Genomic DNA, 18,460 nt, shown 5'->3' with positions numbered 1-18,460 from the left:
ACTTGGAATGTAGCGACTGCTTGGTCTATAAACCGCCTCTCCTGTCTTCTCTTCCCACTACAGTCTCCTCCTTCAGAAACAGGTGACTCTCCCAGCTTCAGAGGGGATCTAAAGATGTCCAGAGGGACGGTGGTCGGTGTAGGATGTCAGGTCTGAAGAAAAGGCTGTGACATTGTGCTGTGCAACCACAGAAACGCAGCCCTCAACTGTACCATCAAAGCCACAGCACAGAAAAGACAAGAAAACAAGGGCAGTATTCCAGAGTCAAAATGCCTTTTCTTCTCCCAGTTATAACTGACATAAATGCGTTGTGCGCCCACACCCACATGGTCCCCCATAATGCCACAGCATTCATCTCACCAAGAACAACAAGTCATATTGTGCTTTACAGTCAACTGTGGATGTTTTTTCTTGTATGAAGCCACCAAGACCCACAAAGACTAGACTAAGCATTAAGTTATCTAGAGTTACCATCAATCAGGGTCACAAGATAGGATCCTAATCCTATTGAAAAAACCTCAGTGTGAAAGTTCATTCATGACAGTGGGGCAAGCAGTTTGGAAAATTGAAGAAAAAAGAAAAAAAGAACTTTATAAATCTGAATCAACAGACAAAACCAAATATCTTTTTTTAAAAGCTTTTGACCATATCACATGATCTTCAGTTTGTTCAGTTGTCACTTAAGTGCAGATGTCCAACTCAGTTTTTTTTTTTTTAAACATGTGGGAGAATTCTTATTTTTAAAAAGCAAACTCCATCCAAGGTTTTCTTGCTAGGAGTTTTTAGTCACATCTCATGGCTTTCATTATGGTTGGATGGGACATGATGTATGATTCAAACTCTGTTTGCTGATGAAGACCAGGAGATGTGGTTGAAAGTCCCAGGAAATTCTACTGAGTGTTGCTTGAGTGAAGAATTGTATCCAACCTTACAATTACTGCCTTCTGAAGACTTTTTACGAAACTATGAAGTGAACCATTACTGTGAAAACTGTGTGAATTGTATTTGCTGATGTAGAACATAACGTAGCTGAAAGCCCTAGATAAAGCTTTGCTAAGTCATGAAAGAATGCGAATTAGAAACATTAATTAGCCAGTATACAGGGTGTCCTTAACGTCTGGACACATAGAAAATCTCATTAACTATAGTTTGTTTTGCCTCTACAGATTAAATATGGCATTGTCAAAAGATTCATCTGCAATCTTTTGATATATCCATCCTTCATGTCCACTGAGAAGTACCAATTCAACTATTTCTTCTTTCGACAAAGTCATACTTAATCTGTGCAGGCAAAAAAAATTATAGTTAATGAGATTTCCTATGTCTCCAGACTTTAGGGACACCCTGTATATGCAACATAAAAAACCTCACATGAACTTAAACATGCTTTAGAAATAGATACCTTGAAGGTTTACTTGTAATATGTGAGCATGTATATGCATGCCTTGCACAGATTTGAGAACACATGGTAGCCATTCATTTTATAATGAACTGTAGACTGTTTCTGGCAATGTTTGCAAGCCACATGCAAGTGTAATGATGTGAAAATTCAAACATGTCTGCCGATGGGATGCATCAGAGAACTACACCGAGCTGTAAACAAATTACACCCAAGACAAATTCCAGCCCATTCATTGTTCAGAAGCTGACAGTTACAGTGAGTTTGACCAAAACCATAAACTATGAAAGTGCAACCATATATTACCTTTCTAAATGACATAAATCTGGAATAACATTCAATCTAAAATTGGCTAACAGTGGACACAGTTAGGATAAGCACACTGCCAGTACCACTGAGCCATATCCAGCAACCAAAAAAAAGAAAGACAGAGAAGAAAAAATATGAAAATTACAGGATTTCTGAGAATTTGGATTGTTTTATTTTGACAATGCGGTCTGGGTTCTAGCGAAGAGAAGCAGCACAGAGAGAGATCTGTTCATGTTACTCCCACTTGATGTGGAGAGGCACTGAGCTTGCCCAGGCTGCATCTCCAGACACCACTCATGTCCAACACCAACACTCAAATCTGACTGAGAGTCTGCCACCGAACCACATCTGCAACTAAATTAAATCACTATCAGATTTTCATGTCAATTTATACTCAAGAACTCGAACAAAAACACACTATGAATAAAAGTTCTGTTTTTAAGATTTATTAATTAATTAATTCATTAAGAGATTGAAATTATAGTTGATCGTGATTACAGAGTTATAAGGTAACATAGGACACAGATACTAGATGAAACATTACTGGAAACCCCCTGGTTGCACAGATGATCTTTAACTATGTTTGGCTGCTCTGTGCCAAATACACCCCATGTTTGGGTTGTGTCTTAAATGTTCGAAATATTGCCTCCCTAAGGTAGAAAACCTGGCATTTAACTGTCAGCTGCTGTCTAACATCCTGGAGGCAAGTTGGGTGAATCATTGAAGAGAAGAGGAGGTTGTGGGTTCCTCTGTCGGATGTTTTTAACCAAAGATATCTACCATGGGGGCTCATAAATAATAAGCCATTACAGCCATGCTAATGGCCCTCTGAAAAGCTGTACTTGCTTACAGTGGTGCTTTGAGCTGATAACAGCGATGTCAACATGCTGAGGTTTAGCAGGTAGAAAGTTTATCATGATCACTATCTTAGTTTTAAAAAGTAACATAATAATTAGCACCAAACATAAATTACAGGAGATGGGAATGCTGATATTTATATGTAGACACTGGGTACACACCTTAAAACTCTAATTTACCTGTTTTGTGTTTTGGGGTATTATCGGTGTGAGGTGTTACATGTTTTGGGTCATAAGAGTGCGGAACACGAGAATAAGCCTGAACTGAGTGAAAATAAATAATTTTATGCTAAACTGCCAAAACCTATCCTGTTTTGCTCTCGGCTGTGTTACCAATAACAGTTTACAGATTTGCAGATTTGTGGTTCTGATTAAAATTGGTAAAATGATGTATGAAGCTTCTGTACACCAAGAGAGAAAAACATGTATTGCATAAAGCAAGCTACACTTTATCAGAGAGTACTTCAAGGGGAACTTCGGTTTATTTCAACCTGGGGTCTGTTTTCATTTGTCATTTCATACATGTGAGTGATGGAGAAATGAATTTTCGACATAGCTCCAGTATTTAGCCAGGCAGGCAGCTTCACAGCTCAGCTAGCAAAAAGTATGGGGCAACTTGCCCCCCACGTCAAAGTCCACCCTAATGTGCTTTTTTCCCACACTGACCGGCTTGGATAGTCTCAACGAGTGTCCCACAACATACTACAGATGAGAAGTAAACGAAAACCTCCACATTACCTGGCGATCGCTATTTGTTGTGGTCTGTATCCAAATCTCGGGACGCTAGAAAGAAAATCTCGTTCCGAAATCGCGCGATAACTGGCGAAATCAGCGCGAGCTATCAATAGCCACAACAAATAGCAATCACCAGGTAATGTGGAGGTTTTCGTTTACTTCTCATCTGTAGTATGTTGTGGGACACTCGTTGAGACTATCCGAGCCGGTCTGTGTGGGACAAAAAGCACGTTAGGGCGGACTTTGACGTGGGGGGGCAAGTTGCCCCATACTTTTCGCTAGCTGAGCTGCTAAGCTGCCTGCCTGGCTAAATACTGGAGCTATGTCAAAAATTCATTTCTCCATCACTCACATGTATGAAATGACATATGAAAACAGACCCCAGGTTGAAAAAAACCGAAGTTCCCCTTTAAGAAAGTATATAATATTGTTTAATGTTGTAATACCGGTACTACCATTTTCACTGATGGATGTAAGAGTGCAAGACAGAGGCTATTTCCTGGAAGCATGTGTAGCTATAAAAACTCACCATCTAGGAAGATTAGTCAAAAAGATTGTTCTATTCAATTTTTTGTCGGTTACTACAAAGCAAACAAAACAAGAAAAACACTCACAGAGCACAGTACTCCACCAGGACTGCTCATTCCTTGTATCATTTAAAAAAGGATTAGGCCCGATTAGATTTGTGGGATCGCAATCATGTGATCGTCAGTAGGCAGCTGACATAGCGTTCACTTGTAGTCATGGTTAAAACGAAGCTATCTTGCAATGATGTAGACTGGTTCCATTTCCCACTTTTATATGTATGTATTGTGTTGTTTCCATTCCCTCCAGTAAATGATGAAACAAAAAAATAAAATCTAAATTTCTGACTCTATTGTGTCAAAACAGTTACTATTATAATTATTTTTCTTTGTAGGCTGTGTCCTTCAAAGGATGCAGCCTTAAAATTGGAATAGCTCTATTGTCTGAGAACCATGAATGTGCTTTTCAGTTTTAAATAACTGTCAAAACAAAATATAAGTCTACCTAATGGTAGTGATTGGGCAAAAGAGTGGGGATTGCTAAAGTCCTGATTCAATCATCTATTAATTGCTACTTTTGCAATAGTGTAGCATGTTTGCATATTGTATTAGCATGCTAATTGTTGCCAAATAGCACTAAATACAAAGTGCAGTTGCAATAAGTAGTCAAAACCTTCTCTTGGCCTACATTAAAAGTCATGGGACTCATATTTTAAAGTGCATTCTCTGGGGACCATGAATATCTGGACCATTAGTTGTCAACTACACAGTGGCACCATCGTTACAAGGTCATTAAAGTAAATAATGTGTGAATCCATGCAGCTGATATGGCTAAAAACAAGATTCTCAAAATGCATCTGAACACAAAAGCTTAAATAACAGAATAAAACCTAAACCAAAAGCAGAAAACAGAAGAAAATATGAAAAAGACAATAAAGCCTGTGACACAGCTGTCAGTATCTTCCTATTGCCAATGCAATTCAACAAACAGTCTTTGTCATTTCTTGACCTAAACCTCCACCCAGAACTCTCTACTGAGTAGTTTGTTCTTGCATTCATTTGCCTCCTTCACTTGCCCTTGAACATCAAGTCAGCCTTCATTCCCTAGCCTCTTTACCCTCATCTCTCCTGCACTCTACACTCTCATGCATCTCTCCCTGCCAGTCTTTTGTCCCACAGCTTGCCTCAGGCCCCAGAAACTTCAGAGTCCATCCAGACTGAAAGTTTTTCCACATGTGGAACTGGGGCATCTGGACAGCTCTGCAGGAACACACATTTATTTCCCATTAGCAGTAATTGAGGGGTAAACAGTGGAGTTTTCACTGTTTATATTAATTTGTGCGAAAGTAGAATTGAATAGTAGAAGCACACAATTGCCTTTTTAGTTACTGTTCGTGCATTAGCAATTGTCAGATTCCTCATTTAATTTTATTGTCTGTGTTTTATTGGTGTTTTGCACTTGAGAACGTGAGTGGGTGGTGCCATTGTATCTTTTTCCTTGGTTTCCTGATCTTTGCCATATTGGCACTGTTGAAGGAATTGTCGTGACATTTTGTGCCACCATGAGACAGACATGGTGAACTTTCTCAACAACTATTTAATTAATTGCCATTAAAATTTGGTACAGATATTCATGGTGCATGGAGGGTGAATCTTCACAGTGCTGGTGATCCACTGAGAAATCACACTTGAGAAACTAATGACATTCCCATAAGCATCAGCAATACCTTGTATTTAGTGCTTATTAGCACATTAGCATGCTAACACCCTAAAATAAGATGATGGACAAGCTAATCCTCGTGGTTTTAATATTGTTGCTAGAAGCCAGTTTTGTTTTTTTTTTTGCCAGGTGTGAACAGATGGTTGTGTTTGTATGATATTTTAGCACTCTGACACACAATCCATAAATTCAGAATAATATTTTCATAGTAATTTCCCTAAGACTGAAGTCCTATATCCTATATTGCTGATGTTGAACCATCTCAATTATTCATTGAATTAAATTCATCCATTGTCAGTAATGCATTACAAAAAAACTAAACAGAGATCTTTATGCATCTTTGCTCATGAGACAGCCACTGTTGTTGCTTCCAAGTATTTTGTCAAGACCCCCCTCCAGCTATATCACATTTTTTTATCTTGTTGACATGTCCACATGGTGTTTTCTATGTTCTAGAAAACATACACTATCATTCAAAAATTTGGGGTCACATAGAAATGCTCTTGTTTTCGAAAGAAAAGCATTTTTTTAAATCAATGAAGATAACATTAAATTATTCAGAAATACAGTCTATACATTTTTATTGTGGTAAATGACTACTCTAGCAGATTTTTAATAAAATATCTACATGGGGTACAGAGGCCCAATTCAAGCAACCATCACTCCTGTGTTCTAATGGTACATTGTGTTAGCTAAAGGCTAATTGATGATTGAGTGGCATGGAGTAGTTTTACTGTGTTTGAGTTGTAGGTGAGCTTGTGTGCTGAGCTGCAGCAAGTGTAGAGGGGTGTGTGGAGAGAGAGGCAAGCATGTTGCTGGTATTTTACACTAACTATCCACTTCTTCCTCTGGAATTATAAAGTTGAAGAATCACAAGAATCTTCCAGTAATCCACAGGGTTACAGAGATACAGATCAGCAGGTGTTCAGTGCAGGAAAAAAAAGTGCCTTTTCCCAGGCTGGATTGGATCATAAAGATTAAAAAGTCAGAAACTGGGTAGCAAAGTGGAAAATAGTTTTCTGTCTCTTTCTTGGACATGACAGTTAAATAGAAAGAAAATTATTTGTATGCATTTTTCGACAGCAAATCAAAAGAATGTCAGTATTGACCTAACATTGCAGAAGTGCATTAAGGTTGATTAACAAGGAGGAATTTATCAAACCCCAGATGAAAGATGTGTGAGGTGGCCCTCCAGCTTCAGCAGATGACAAGAGTAATGAGGAACAGGACAAACTTCCAATGGAAACCTGGAAGACTTCCTTACAGGCCCCAGCAGCACTAAACAGCTCTGACAAGGGATCACATTTCTCACTGCCGTTAAATCAGGAGGGTTCCAAGATATGAATTATGCTGCCTGATCTGTCTCCTCCACAGATTAACTCCATTATTTATGGTTGACTAATCTAAGCAGTGAAGAAAAGGCATGACGGGAGCCAACACACACCTGGTGATTTCCATAAAAAAGCTATGTTTTTCTGTTAAAGGGTAATAAAAAAAAGCACAGTGGGATTACAGACGTAACACTTTGCTTCTGCTGAAATGAAAGACTTTATAAAAGCAGTATCTGAAAGAATGTGGGTTGTAGAGGAAAAACAGTTGCAGTGATCTTAAACCCTCTTTAACCCACTTTCAAGACTGACTTGGTATGATATCAGTCAGGAAAAAAGGGGAACTGTAAGTCACTGAGCAAAGCGACTACGCAGATGATACCTACTAAAGGTCACTGTACTCAAAGGCAGTGACACATGACTTTGTCATATCCAGACAGCAGTAAAACACAGTGACGAGAGCCGCGGTCCAACTCCTTGAAATGGTTTACGATGTGTTCCATCGAAGCTGTCTGAAGAGTCTGCTAAGGCACTCAGCACCAGTAATGACTGAATCCCGTGGGCAACCCTGGAGCGCGTTCCACAAACACTGGCAGCTCCACAGTCCCACACTAAACCCAGACCAGATCCACACACCAGAATTTCATTTAGCAAAAGGGATTAGTTTATTTTTATTTATCAAAGTTTTCGGATGCTGTTCACTGCTGATAATATAATAGAAGTTAAGTTAAATTTACATAGAAGTTAATGACATTCATTGGAGTTCAAAGTTTGGGGCGCAATTAAAAACTCCCTTTTATTCATGGGCTAACAGAATTGCACAAGGGTTTTCTACTCATCAGTTAGTCTTTACATCATTAGCTAACACAACGTAGCATTAGAACACAGGAGTGATGGTTGTTGGAAATGGGTCTTTGTACCCTATGTAGATATTCCATTAAAAATATGTCGTTTTGCAGCTGGAATAGTCATTTACTACATTAACAATGTCTAGACTATATTTCTGATTAATTTAATGTTGTCTTTTCTTTGAAAAATGAGGACATTTGTAAGTGACCCCAAACCTTTGGACGATACTGTATGTCTGGTAGTCATATCTATAGAAGACTTTATGTTAAACATCAAGATGCAAGTTCATTCTTGAGAACAGTAAGCAACAAGCTATAGTACCAGTCAAACAATATGGACACACCAGGACTTCACGAGACTTCAGTTTGTCAGTTAGCTTAAAGTCATCTTACAGTATGTAATGTGAAAATGGAGAACTGCATTAAATTAACCTGACTTCAGAAGACAAATAAACTTAAGAGATTAAGTTCAGTTGAATAGCTACAAGGATGGTGCTTACAGACAGACTGACTTTATTCTCTTTTCTAATGAATTTAATTCAATGAGTTGAGTGAATCTCAGCTGTTCATTCATTTAAGTCATGTTGCTTCAATACATAGAGTGGTCTGAAGATAAACAAATATGCATTCTCGATTCAATTAACTAGCAAATTAACAAAACTTCCATACTCACATTAAGTAAACTAGAAAACACAAGCCTTTTAGAATTAATTCCTCTATGGTGTTTTACATTCATTTTTAAAAATATTTGACTATTTTCTGCAATGTAGAGCTATACTGAACTCATCAAAGCTGTGAACTAACACACAATCCGGGTATGATGTTGCTAATAATCTGCAAAAACAGGAATCTAAAGTCTGATTTTGCCTTGCTTGACACTTTTTTGGTAAACAAGTCATATGTGCAATTTTATAGTTAAAATACTTCAGTTTTGCTTTGCAGTACAATAAAAATAGAAATAAAGAAAAACTCTTGTGGAGCTGTCGTCAAACTTTTGACTGATCATCGTGTCATAATGTGACTTAAGTTTCTCAGTAAGGTCAACCGTGCAGGCTCCAGTTGCAATGAAGACTGTGAGATTAAAGCTGTGAAAGTTAGCAAGTTTATATTTGATTATTATGTCATTATGTAATTTTCTGAGCTCTCATTAAAGTGACAAACCCTAAGGTGCTTTCCATTTGCTGTGACTGGTAATGCATGTTATTACTCCACCAAGGAACGCAGCGGAATTGTGCTGCTTTTTCTGTCTGTCTGTCTGTCTGTTGGCAACATTACTCAAAAACAGACTGACGGACTTGGATGAAATTTTCAGGGAAGGTCAGAAATGACACAAGGACCAAGTGATTAGATTTTGGCAGTGATGCACCTTATAGTCTGGTTCCACAGATTTGTTAAAGATTTCTATATATCCCTGCAAGATAGCAGCATGACATCACTGTAGCTATGACAACAAGTGAAGACTACGAGCAATCGTACTACAAATCGACTTATCAATTGGAAATTATACAAGGAACAATTGATTGAATTTGTGGGGGTGTTTCCGAGTCCTATCCCACCATTCACTACATATTTAAGTCACACTATTTGGTATCCATACATACCATATGCCTGTGCTCAACGCAAGGTCATTTTGTTTGTGGGTACATCTTGGCCACATTCTATGTTGCCATGATTTCTGATCATCAATAACTAATAAACAAAGGCTGTATTTCTTTTTGAAACAGCTGGGACATTTTCCTGAAACAGCTAGATACTGTACAAAAAAAAACACCTTAAAGCTGCATTAATGTTTTAAAAAAGTTCTTATTTTTCCGAACACTTGCAAGCTTTGGCATGTATTGTGCATTTAGAAGTATAAAAGACATGCAACACTAGCATTCATTTGGATTTGTGTTTGTGGATACCTAATGTCTTTGCTCTGAGCTGCTAGGTGCAAAGTTGTATTAGTCTCTAACTTTCTCTGTCTGCAGGTAGTGTACAACGGATTTTCTGAACTTTTATCTGTAAAAAGTTGCTACCCGAAGCTGCATGTAAACTCTGAGAGCAGCGAGAGTGAATCAAAACACTACGATTGCAGTCTATAAAGCCTAAACAATGAGCTGAAAGAAGCTAAAAAAACCCAACTCTGTAAAGATGAGGGAAACTCCACAGTTGGGTGGTAAATCTTGTGCGGAGGTCACTAAGAATAACTGCTTTGACATTACAAACGGTCTTTTGATCTATTGTTCACTCAAAACATTTTGGTTAGTGCAGCTTTAAGTTGTCATTTTAATGGATACACTGTGTTGATAACTGTTCTCAGCAATATTTTACAGCCATGAAACTGAATGTGCTGCATTTATAGACTGACAGAAATGCTGGTGTCATAATAAAACCTGTGGTAACACTTCCTTAGAACAGAAAGGGATATGCCACTCACACAGTCCTGCTTGCAGTAAAGCAATCGGTCATACAGGCCTGAGGCCAGGAAACAGCATGGTGCCTCACAGCACTGTGACAGTAGTCAGAGTAAAAAACACACTCAGAGCTCACTCTCTCAATAAAATGATCAGCTGGAAAATGGTCAACACAGCAGTAAAAACCCACAGCATTAAAACAAGCTTGAACATAGCAACTGCCATGGTGGTTGCATCTCTCTGCCTCTGCTAGTGTATCATTATCCACTTAATTTCATCCACCCGGGGTTGGTATAATGACCACGTTCAAAATCCCTTATTGAGCAGAAATTCAGACTTAATCACAAATTACGTGACTTCTAAAGTATCAAGTTAGTGAAACAAAAGAGGAATGACTCCTTTTAAAGGGGAAAAAGAGAGAGAATGCAGGAGAAACAGTGAGGGAGATGCAGCAGACACTTACAGCTTGGTATTTAGTGGCCACCTCATTCTTTTCCTTGTGGAGCTGGCTGTTGTGCTCCTCCAGCTCGCGGACCTTAGAGAGGAGCCGCTCACTCTGCTCTAGGGCTCTCCTCAGCTCCTCTCTCTCCCTCATCCTGCCTCCTCTGTGTCTATCTGCTGCAGCGACACAGACCTGAACAGCAGCAGCACTCACACACATGCACAACTACACACACACATTCACAAGGCTTGATATTTCAGCTTGGCTGTCTGGCTCTCAACAGAGTCTCCCTCATTTTGATTCACTCCAGTGTGGAGTCTGAACTCCCCTGCTGGCCCACTCCCCAAGTCTCTCTCCTCCATCCACATCTGACACACATGCACATGCCAGAGAGTTTTGCCCTCCAAAAGACATCCACATGTATAAACACACAGACGTGCCCACAGTTCCTCCCCTCTCAACAAACTGGCCTCCTGCTGTTCTTCTTTCATTGTAAAAACATAAAAATTTCTTTCTGCGCTGCTGCATTGCTGCACCACAGTGAACTGGAGTTACAGTAGAATGTTAGAGATGAAGAAGAAGTACAGAACAGTACTATAAATATAATGGTGAAGACTTCTGGCAAATCTAGATCGCCTGCTTGTAGAATTTTTGTAACGGTAGCTCTTCTCAAAATTATCACCACATTTTTGATAAACCAATTTCATTATTATGAAATCAAGTTCGGATTTACACTACCATTCAAAAGTTTGGGGTCACTTAGAAATGTCCTCATTTTTGAAAGAAAAGCATATTTTTTTTCAATTAAGATAACATTAAATTAATCAGAAATGTAGTCTAGACATTGTTAATGCGGTCAATGACTATTCTAGCTGGAAACAGCTGATTTTTACTGGAATATCCACATAGGGGTACAGAGGAACATTTCCAGCAACCATCACTCCTGTGTTCTAATGCTACATTGTGTTAGCTAATCATGTAGAAAGGCTGATTGGTGATTAGAAAATCCTTGTGCTATTATGTTAGCACATGAATAAAAGTGTGAGTTTCCATGGAAAACATGAAATTGTCTGCATGACCCCAAACTTTTGAATGGTAGTGTAAATTGGCATGCCAAGATGAGCCATACAGGTGCTCTCTGGATTGGTTGGGCAACAATGCAAGGATTTTCTGTGATGTTTTTGCAATTGAAACCACTGTGATAAGGTTAAAATGCATCAGAGTCATGGTCTGTACACTGGTCTAAATCCTTTTTCATTTTCTTCCACCTAGCTATGACACAGAAATGCCAAAAGTCTGAGCACTAAGAGGCTGGAGGATGCTGTGTTGAAGTCAGCAAGTTACCAAGAGAGAAAGGCTATTTGCTAGCCGAGAGATGCTATTGAATACCCTAGGAATGCTAGGTGCTAGCTCATGGATTCCGGTAATATTATGTGATACACTATTGGTTTCAGAGATTATGAATCCAATATTGTTTGCTATGTTTGGTCAGACTCTTAAAGTAGGCTATTTAGCAGCTAAATGTTCCACTATGCTGCTAGCTTTGTCCTGTTGGTTGGTACTGGGCACATAGGCTGTAAAAAATAGCCATAAATGACTTACATTAAAGCAGTGACAGTGAATTAAACCAGTAAAACTACGAGCTACAACTAGCTGAAAGATGCTAAAACCCTCTATAGAACTAACAGAAACTCCAGAAATAGGTGAATAATCTTGTGGGTGGTCACTACAAGCAACTTCTTTAACATTACAAGCAGTTTTTTGGTCTATTGTTCACACAAAATAGTGGTAGCTGAACATTATTGTTATACAATATTTGAATTTTGCATCTTTAAAGGCAAATTTTCATATTTTGGTATGCTCTGCAATTGTATTGTAAAGATTTTCCATTTAGTAAAGGACAAAAGCAGTCATATGCACATCATGTAGGTGCAAGTCTGTCAAGGAAGTGTATCTAGAGGAAAATATAGAAAGAGCAAATACTGTGTAACTCACACACAATCCAACATTGCACTTTCCTTCCGCCACTCTCTGCTGATTTAAAGCTCGTGTCCGGAGTTTGAATCGCAGCGTCTCCCAAAACACTGTTGGTCCCACCCTCCCTCTGCTTTCGTGAGATACCTAGTCACACCCCTTTATTTGTGCACGCTTGTGATTACACTCGTGTATCCCTCTCGATGACGTTGTTTATCAAACTTAGTGCATTTACGCGTGTATATGTGTTACATTGTTTATTTATTTCTATCGAGAGTTCAGAATTGCATGACTCCTCTAACGAAGAGTATGTCCCAGACGCCCCAACATCTTCCTCCAGAGGTCGGGTATCTAAACGAAGCCGTCAGGCGGGCTATGGAGGCCGGGGTCGGGGAGCGACGCGAGCACCCCGAGCCAAAAAACGTCCTGCAGTCTCTTGGCCTGACAAGCTGTGGGATTGGTAACTTTTCTGGAAGTTGCTGATCCCTGGTGCTCTCTCCTCCAGCAAGCAAAACAAATGTGCGCGCGGTTGCGTAGTGCGTAGCTCGCCCACCTCTGCATGGGCTTGCTTGCTGTGCGCGTAACCGTTGATTGACAGCATGACAAAGCTGAAGCTCGAACTTGATTGGTCGGCAGCGACCGGCGCTTTTTGAAATAACATGGGGGTCTATGAGAGGAAGGCGGAGCTCATGAATAAATTTTCATATCGCATCATACTAACATTATATTATAGTATCGAACTAGACTAACAAATTTAAGCTTTGTTAAACAATGATACATAAATTGAAAACAAATGGAAACTCCGGACACGAGCTTTAAGGGGAACTGAAGTCCACGGTAGAACCTGCACTCCGGTTTGTGTCACAGTGTGTCTAGAACATTATTGTGTTTACATATGCCTGTTAGGAGCTGACAGATGTCTGTTTAGAGTGTGGTTCAGTGTGATCTGGAGCTGCTGCTGATAAGGAGGATTCAGAGGAGTTCCTGCAATAACATGAAGCCCATGCACCAACATCATCTCTACACGACTGTTTCTGATCAGACAAGCTCTTTTGGCTGAAGTCCTGTCTGACCTTAGGCCTCTGTACCATGTCGGGATCAGGAAGAAGAAACAGTGCTTACAGTTGTTAGTGTTTGCATTAACGGGGTTGAGTGTTGGAGGTACCTACACCAAGAATGCTAACTATGCTAGTTGTTTATTATTGTATGTTTTAGTGACTATAACTTCTGCAGACAATAACAAGCTCAAGCTGTTGTATAACATGGATGTATAACAATATATTGATATTTAATGTAGTAATTTATTAATCATCATAGGAGACGTTATCAGTATCATCACAAATACCCTAAAATATCATAATGGTGATATTAACATCTCAAGCAGTCCTTGGGAAAATATGATGTGGCAGCTTTGATTAATTAATGAATCCATTGATTGGAAATTTTTTTGGCTTGTGTTTTAATAACAGATTACTTGTTTAAGTCAATATTAAGCACATAAGAAACAAAAATAGCTTTAATGGGGTTAGCAAAAGCCTTATAGTATGTTTTAAACTATTTACATGTTGTATTGTAATAAATGCTGAATATAGGAACTTAACTCTCCTGTCGTCCCGCGGGTCAAATTGACCCGTTTTAAAGTTCTAAAAATGTGGAAGAAAAAATATATATTTTCACAGTGAAAACTTCCACATTTTCAAAATTCTTTCGGAAATTTTTGAACATTTTTTGGTGGACAAAAAATCAAAAATGTTTAAGAACATTCAGGAAAAAAATCAACCGAAATCCCAAAATCTAGTGAATTTCGCTGTCAAATGTGGGGATTTTTTATTTAAAAAAAGAAAACTTTTTAAGGGAAACTTTTCAGGAATTTTCTTCCAGAAGATGTTACAAATTTTTATAAATTTGGTGAAATTTTTTCTGAATTTTTGGACTTTTTCAGACAAGGTAACAACATTTTTTGGTAAGGACAACACGAGGGTTAAGTGCTAACTAAAGTCTTTGAGTGGTTTTGAATTTTTGAAAATTGCCAAAAATGCAATTAAAAATTTTACTGGATTACTTTTTTCTAGAATGTAAATGCATGATTTTGTTTTGTCCTATTTGGCAAACCTCAGTCATCTGGGACCAACTGTGTTAACACACATTAAACATGTCCATAAAGAGCATAGAACTGTTGAACCAAAGCCTTATATCACAGGACCTCCTCCTTGATTCTTGGAACAGAGCACGAGAGAGGACAAAAGGTCTGTTAAAGGTCTACATGGGTCATGTGTGTAGTAAAATACAACCACATAGCATTCCTAATGCTTCTTTAAAAAGTGTCCTTTTACATCATTGTAAGATTTGCGTGTGGACTAGAACTGAAAGGAGGGCATGACATCACATTCAGGACCTTGTAACTACAGCTTATGGTCTGTTACTGAACAGACAGACTGACAGAGGGTAAAATGATTGAAAAGCAATGTCCAAAATGACCTCACAAAGATCCAAGTGAAACTGAAATGTAAAAAAAAAAAGGCATGGAATAAGTGTGTGTAATACACACGTGGACAAAATTGTTGGTACCCCTCAGTTAAAGAAGGAAAAACCCACAATTCTCACTGAAATCACTTGAAACTCACAAAAGTAACAATAAATAAAAATTTATTGAAAATTAAATAATCAAAATCAGCCATCACTTTTGAATTGTTGATTAACATAATTATTTAAAAAAACAAACTAATGAAATAGGGCTGGACAAAAATGATGGTACCCATAACTTAATATTTTGTTGCACAACCTTTTGAGGCAATCACTGCAATTAAACGATTTCTGTATTTGTCAATGAGCGTTCTGCAGCTGTCAACAGGTATTTTGGCCCACTCCTCATGAGCAAACAGCTCCAGTTGTCTCAGGTTTGATGGGTGTCTTCTCCAAATGGCATGTTTCAGCTCCTTCCACATATGTTCAATGGGATTCAGATCTGGGCTCATAGAAGGCCACTTTAGAATAGTCCAACGCTTTTCTCTCAGCCATTCTTGGGTGTTTTTGGCTGTGTGTTTTGGATGGTTGTCCTGTTGGAAGACCCATGACCTGCGACTGAGACCAAGCTTTCTGACACTAGGCAGCACATTTCTCTCCAGAATGCCTTGATAGTCTTCAGATTTCATCGTACCTTGCACACTTTCAAGACACCCTGTGCCAGATGCAGCAAAGCAGCCCCAAAACATTACTGAGCCTCCTCCATGTTTCACCGTAGGGACAGTGTTCTTTTCTTCGTATGCTTGGTTTTTGAGTCTATGAACATAGAGTTGATGTGCCTTACCAAAAAGCTCCAGTTTGGTCTCATCTGTCCAAAGGACATTCTCCCAGAAGCTTTGTGGCTTGTCAACATGCATTTTTGCAAATTCCAGTCTCGCTTTTTTATGAGTTTTTTTCAGCAGTGGTGTCCTCCTTGGTCGTCTCCCATGAAGTCCACTTTGGCTCAAACAACGACGAATGGTGCGATCTGACACTGATGTACCTTGGCCTTGGAGTTCACCTTTAATTTCTTTGGAGGTTGCTCTGGGCTCTTTGGATACAATTCCAACGATCCGTCTCTTCAATTTGTCATCAATTTTCCTCTTGCGGCCACGTCCAGGGAGGTTGGCTACTGTCCCGTGGGTCTTGAACTTCTGAATAATATGAGCCACTGTTGTCACAGGAACTTCAAGCTGTTTAGAGATGGTCTTATAGCCTTTACCTTTAAGATGTTTGTCTATCATTTTTTTTCGGATGTCCTGGGACAATTCTCTCCTTCGCTTTCTGTTGTCCATGTTCAGTGTGGTACACACCTTTTCACCAAACAGCAGGGTGACTACTTGTCTCCCTTTAAATAGGCAGACTGACTGATTATGAGTTTGGAAACACCTGTGATGTCAATTAAATGACACACCTGAGTTAATCATGTCACTCTGGTCAAATAGTTTTCAATCTTTTATAGAGGTACCATCATTTTTGTCCAGGCCTGTTTCATTAGTTTGTTTTTTTAAATAATTATGTTAATCAACAATTCAAAAGTAATGGCTGTTTTTGATTATTTAATTTTCAATAAATTTTTATTTATTGTTACTTTTGTGAGTTTCAAGTGATTTCAGTGAGAATTGTGGGTTTTTCCTTCTTTAACTGAGGGGTACCAACAATTTTGTCCACGTGTGTATGACCGAAAAGACACTGGTGTTAATATTTTATGTTACTTTTTCTCTGTAATGTAGGAAAAATGCCAAACAGTGACCTCAACACTGAGATACATACTGAACTATGAATTTTCTGTATAGTCACACCCCTAAAATACTGATTAGATGGATTAATGCTATTTATCCATCCATTATCTCAATCAATCAAGTGCCATGCCATTCAGCGTAGGCGATTATTTCTCTACATCTAACCTGATCTTTCGCTTTCTGAGTTGTGACTTTTGCCCATTCCATGTGTAGCCATGATGTCAGTCCGTCTATCTTTTTCATTCTCTGTCTGCCATGTCCTCTCTTCCTATTATTTTTTTCCAGTTGTGACAATATAATTCAGGTTCTCTTTCCATATATGTCCAAAAATTATTGCTTGCCATTTCCTACTTTTGTTCAATAGTATATCATTTGTGTTTAGTAATCATAAAACATCTTCATTGCTTATTCTGGCCATAAAAGATATGTATAGCATGTGTCTGTAAAACCACATCTCTGCTGCAGTGATTTTATTTGACATTTTCCATTATCCATTATCTGCACACCGCTTAATCCTCTGTAGGGTCACGGGGGCTGGGGAGAGGTCTATCCCAGTTAGGGTGAAGGCAAGCAATCACACTGTCATTCACACCGACTGACAGTGTAGAATCACCAATTGATCTCAGCGTGTTTTGGGAGTGAAAACCCACACATGCACAGAGTGAATATGCAAATTCCTCACAGAAAGATGTCAGGCCCAGGGATCTTCGAGCTATGAAGCAACTGTGCTAACAACCGAGCCACCATGCCAAACTGTAACTATGCTTAATGTAAATAGCAATGCCAGCAGTGTCCTGCATTGGCTTCTTAGACAAGGTCTTGTAAAGGCCATGAATACCCAGACTAAATTCACAGCATATAACCCTGCCACAGATGTGCTAGTCTTGTTTACTGCATGCATTTAAAATGAATTTCACATTCAGACTCCTCTTTTACTTTCTCTCCACACCTAACAAGATTCTACAAGAAAATTTGGCTGTACTTTCAAAGCAAAAAAAAAAAAAAAGGATGTGGAATAACAGATGTGATTAGATTTTCCATCTGAAGAAGAAGAAGAAGCAGAGGCAAAAACCTGTTGCTGCTTGAGTGGAAAAAAAAGTCGTATTACCTCAGCTCTCTGAGCCTTGAAGGCCGGTTTACCTGTCAAAACTGTGCAGTTTGTCAGCAGGAAAATCAGACAGGGAAATGTGGCATCATGTTTCTTAAGTGTGTTGGTAATAGCCAGGGTGCCTCAGTAAGATGTAGAACGTGTATGTTAAGGATTTGTCTCCTGACACACCTGAACTTCCTTTACCTGTAGTCAGTTTGAACACACAATACACTAACCTGTCACTGCGGGATTTACCATCACAATTAACATCAGTCTGCACACTGAGGCCCGAAAAAGCAAAAGAGGATAAATGTGACACATCAATGGTTCACCTTTAACACGATCACAGGGCTCAGCCTCTTAAGCCGTCGCTATTGTTGATGCCGCGCAAATTAAACGGTGTCTTTGTCGCAGTGCAATCCCTCTCTGTGAGATGAATGCAGCTTAGACTTGAGCAAAGTTTTCATGTTTTGACTTGAAGCTCAGAGCTTGTTTCTGCAATTCCCGTCCCTATAAAACAAACTTTCCGACTGTCCATCTGATTCACAGCTGTGTAAAAACTGTTCATATTTTGACATTTATCATTTGCCCAAG

At 38.9% G+C, this 18,460-nt stretch overlaps 1 protein-coding gene across 2 annotated transcripts in view; it reads right to left on the bottom strand.

Annotated features, from left to right (window-relative positions):
* LOC110952982 (myosin-16) overlaps nucleotides 1-18,460 on the bottom strand; it is a 78,678-nt gene that overhangs the window by 52,466 nt on the left and 7,752 nt on the right. The window contains exon 1 of one of the 2 annotated variants that reach the window (XM_051939112.1): nucleotides 10,580-10,839. The exons of the other annotated variant lie outside the window; for it this stretch is intronic. Coding sequence (XP_051795072.1) covers nucleotides 10,580-10,777 — 198 coding nt within the window. The 5' untranslated portion in view covers nucleotides 10,778-10,839. Of the gene's footprint in view, nucleotides 1-10,579; nucleotides 10,840-18,460 lie in introns of those variants that run through there. 2 annotated transcript variants of the gene reach the window in all.

This window comes from Acanthochromis polyacanthus, chromosome 19 (assembly GCF_021347895.1).
Source record: "Acanthochromis polyacanthus isolate Apoly-LR-REF ecotype Palm Island chromosome 19, KAUST_Apoly_ChrSc, whole genome shotgun sequence".
In the NCBI taxonomy this organism is placed as follows: domain Eukaryota; kingdom Metazoa; phylum Chordata; class Actinopteri; family Pomacentridae; genus Acanthochromis; species Acanthochromis polyacanthus.
Note: the sequence above shows the minus strand (reverse complement) of the source record. Positions and strands in the feature narration are given on the sequence as shown.